Genomic DNA, 2,766 nt, shown 5'->3' with positions numbered 1-2,766 from the left:
ATCAGCAACTTCATTCGCGGTGCGTGTTGACCGGACTGGCCGCTGCTCGTTCACCACTCGCCCGGACGCGAACCAGTTTTGGCTCTTACTTCAGAAGGATGGCGGTGATGCGCCGACCTTGGGTGCCGAGTGTGGGTGTCTGGAGGATCGTCCTTCGTTCTATGTTTTACCGTACCACACTGCATTGTATCATATCATGTTTATCTATTACTTTCTGTACTGCTGCACCGGGTAATCTGAAAATGTACAGTCGGCAAAAGTCAACCGCATTGCGGGTGAAAATTCACCTCATATTCAGTCTAGAGGGCTTCCAGCATGAGGGTGAAAGAGTTCATACTTCAGGTGAATTTCACCTGTGGCTTTCACCCGTCGTGCAGTCCAATTTCACCGGAGGAGGGTGATTTTCACCTACCTCCAGAGTGAAAGCCGCCCGAACATCAGGCGAATGCACAGGTGAATTTCACCTGTTTTGAACGCCCCCGTGGCCCGTAGGCGAACTTTAACTGGTTCACGTGGCTTTCAGTGATGAGTTTACTTGTCCTCTCTCTCTCGAACTTTAGTTAGAGTGAATCGCACCCGAATGGGAACAGTAATTACTCAGTGCGTCGTCCTATCAACATCGCCGCTATATCAACACCACTCGGATTGCCATCGACCAGCATCTTTTACGCGGTCAGCTTCTGGTGGCAATAATGACATTGCACCCTGTCATGATCAGTGGTCACGGTTCTACTCGTTTTGTGCTCACATGCACGAATGTACCTGCTCACCTGATCCTAGCTACTTGCACAGGTCTATCAGGTACATCGCTTGGATTGTATGATCATTTTCCCGATTTTACCCCGAGGAAGCTCTCGCACTCAAAGCACCGACCGGTTGAACTGCATATACCAAAGAGGACATCTCGTGAACAGATGGAACTTGAGTCTAGATTATGAGCAGCCGGGACCCTCCTATTTAAGGCATGAAGGCCTACGAAGGCCTGCAGGTCCTGGCTGTCTGTTGCCCATGTACAAGATGCTTGCATTACTGGCTTTGGCCCACCTACTGGTGGCTTGTGCGTTCGCGAGAGGAACTTTGCCCAAGGGCTTCGTTACTACTGATGGTAATCGGTTTTTATTGGACGGAAAACCATTTGTTGAGTGTCTCTCATGTCTGCCTTTGCTGAGCTGTACTGACATAGCGCACTTCAGGCATTTGTCGGCACCAACTCCTATGTGAGATCGTGGCCATCTCGTGCACATGAGCCGGAAGTGACCGCAATATCATCCAGTGGCTCCCTTTGTTGACCAGTGATGCGGATGTGGAGAAAACATTGAACGACATGCAAGCTGCCGGTGTCAAAGTTCTTTGTACATGGGTGCGGCCGTTCTTCTCCCTTTCAGATTATGGGTAGTGTAATTCACTCCAAACAAACAGGGTTTTAATGCCATAACTGGTTCTGAGCTTGCCGGCGCGAAGCAGTCTGACCTAACGTACTATCAAGTATGGAACAGCAGCAAGTGGGTACTCAACGATGGGCCCCAGGGTTTGCAGTGTTTGGACCATGTTATTGAAGCCGCGGGGAAGCACAATATCAAGGTGATACTGGCATTCACTAACAATTGGTATTTACTATTGTCTGTGAAACAGCCAGTGACTGATGTTTCCCAGGGTGGGCTATGGGGTATGTTTGCCGCCTCATTTCATACACATCATCTTATAAGCGGTCTTAGGGAGCGGAACTGTACATCAACTGGATTGCTGGCTCGAACGCGACCCACAACGTCTTCTACACTGATCCCAAGATCATCTCATCTTATTGTGAGCCACTGGTCAATGTGATGACTCCTTTTGCTGATGGTACAACCAGAGAAATATGTGAAAACGATTGTCAACCGCTATAAAGCTTCGCCCTCGATCTTTGCTTGGGAATTGATGAACGAGGCCCAATGTGCTGGTGACTTACCAGCCTCATCCGCTGTCGCGCGTAAGAAGTGCAAGTCACTTTATAAGTGAAGAGACTTCCGCCTGGGTTCCTGAGCCTTATCAGAAAGCTGAGGACTATCCAGTTGAGTTCGGTCTTATAGATAAGAAGGGGACGAAGGCGAGAGAGCAGAGGCGAAGGTATGAGAACTGATAGCTAGACGTGAGGACTTGAAGAGATAGAACAGAAACTATAAGACTGAATCCCACTAGGCAACGGTGCTAGGGCAATTCAGAATGAGGCAATTGACACGACGCAAGAACCCGAACTACGTTACATGAAAACGGACTGTTTATATACTAATCGAATGAGTCACTGTTGTTACGGAGATGAAGGCTGCGCTGCGAGGCTACGCTATGAGGCTATGTTGAAAATCGATGGCATCCTGAGTATCTTGACTACAAACACCTTCATCTAGCTACCATCCGATGGTAGAATCTTGTCACGTTGATGAACCACGCAGCCTCGTTCTCGGCGGCAATATAGAATGACTCATGCGGTGACCATCCTATCTTCATCAGCCTGCATGACTCCTCAACCCTACACCCTGCACAGCTAATCTTCCCTGCCCGACAACAAGTCCTGTACGCTCGACAACGATTGCTGTACGCCCGACGACAAATCATGTATGCTCGGCAACGAGTCCTGTACGCCCGACGATGAGTGCTGTGTTCCCGACAACGGGTGCTGTATGCCCGACGACGAGTGCTGTCTTCCTGACAACGGATGCTGTCCACCCAACGATGAGTGCTGTCCGCCCGACAACGAGTCTGAGTCTGACTCATCCTCTTCGAAGTTGT

General features: G+C 49.5%; 1 protein-coding gene across 1 annotated transcript; it reads left to right on the top strand.

Annotated features, from left to right (window-relative positions):
* Positions 1-1,017: 1,017 nt before the first annotated feature.
* On the top strand, positions 1,018-1,998 carry PUNSTDRAFT_154760 (uncharacterized protein; the record flags this gene model as incomplete). Its single annotated transcript, XM_007379609.1, has 7 exons — positions 1,018-1,137; positions 1,194-1,217; positions 1,274-1,360; positions 1,420-1,607; positions 1,654-1,666; positions 1,716-1,803; positions 1,889-1,998. The coding sequence occupies 7 exons, from the start codon at positions 1,018-1,020 to the stop codon at positions 1,996-1,998; spliced, it is 630 nt and encodes a 209-aa protein (XP_007379671.1).
* Between the last annotated feature and the right edge of the window lie 768 nt (positions 1,999-2,766).

Source organism: Punctularia strigosozonata (assembly GCF_000264995.1).
Source record: "Punctularia strigosozonata HHB-11173 SS5 unplaced genomic scaffold PUNSTscaffold_1, whole genome shotgun sequence".
In the NCBI taxonomy this organism is placed as follows: domain Eukaryota; kingdom Fungi; phylum Basidiomycota; class Agaricomycetes; order Corticiales; family Punctulariaceae; genus Punctularia; species Punctularia strigosozonata.
This window is presented reverse-complemented; position numbering and strand designations above follow the sequence as displayed.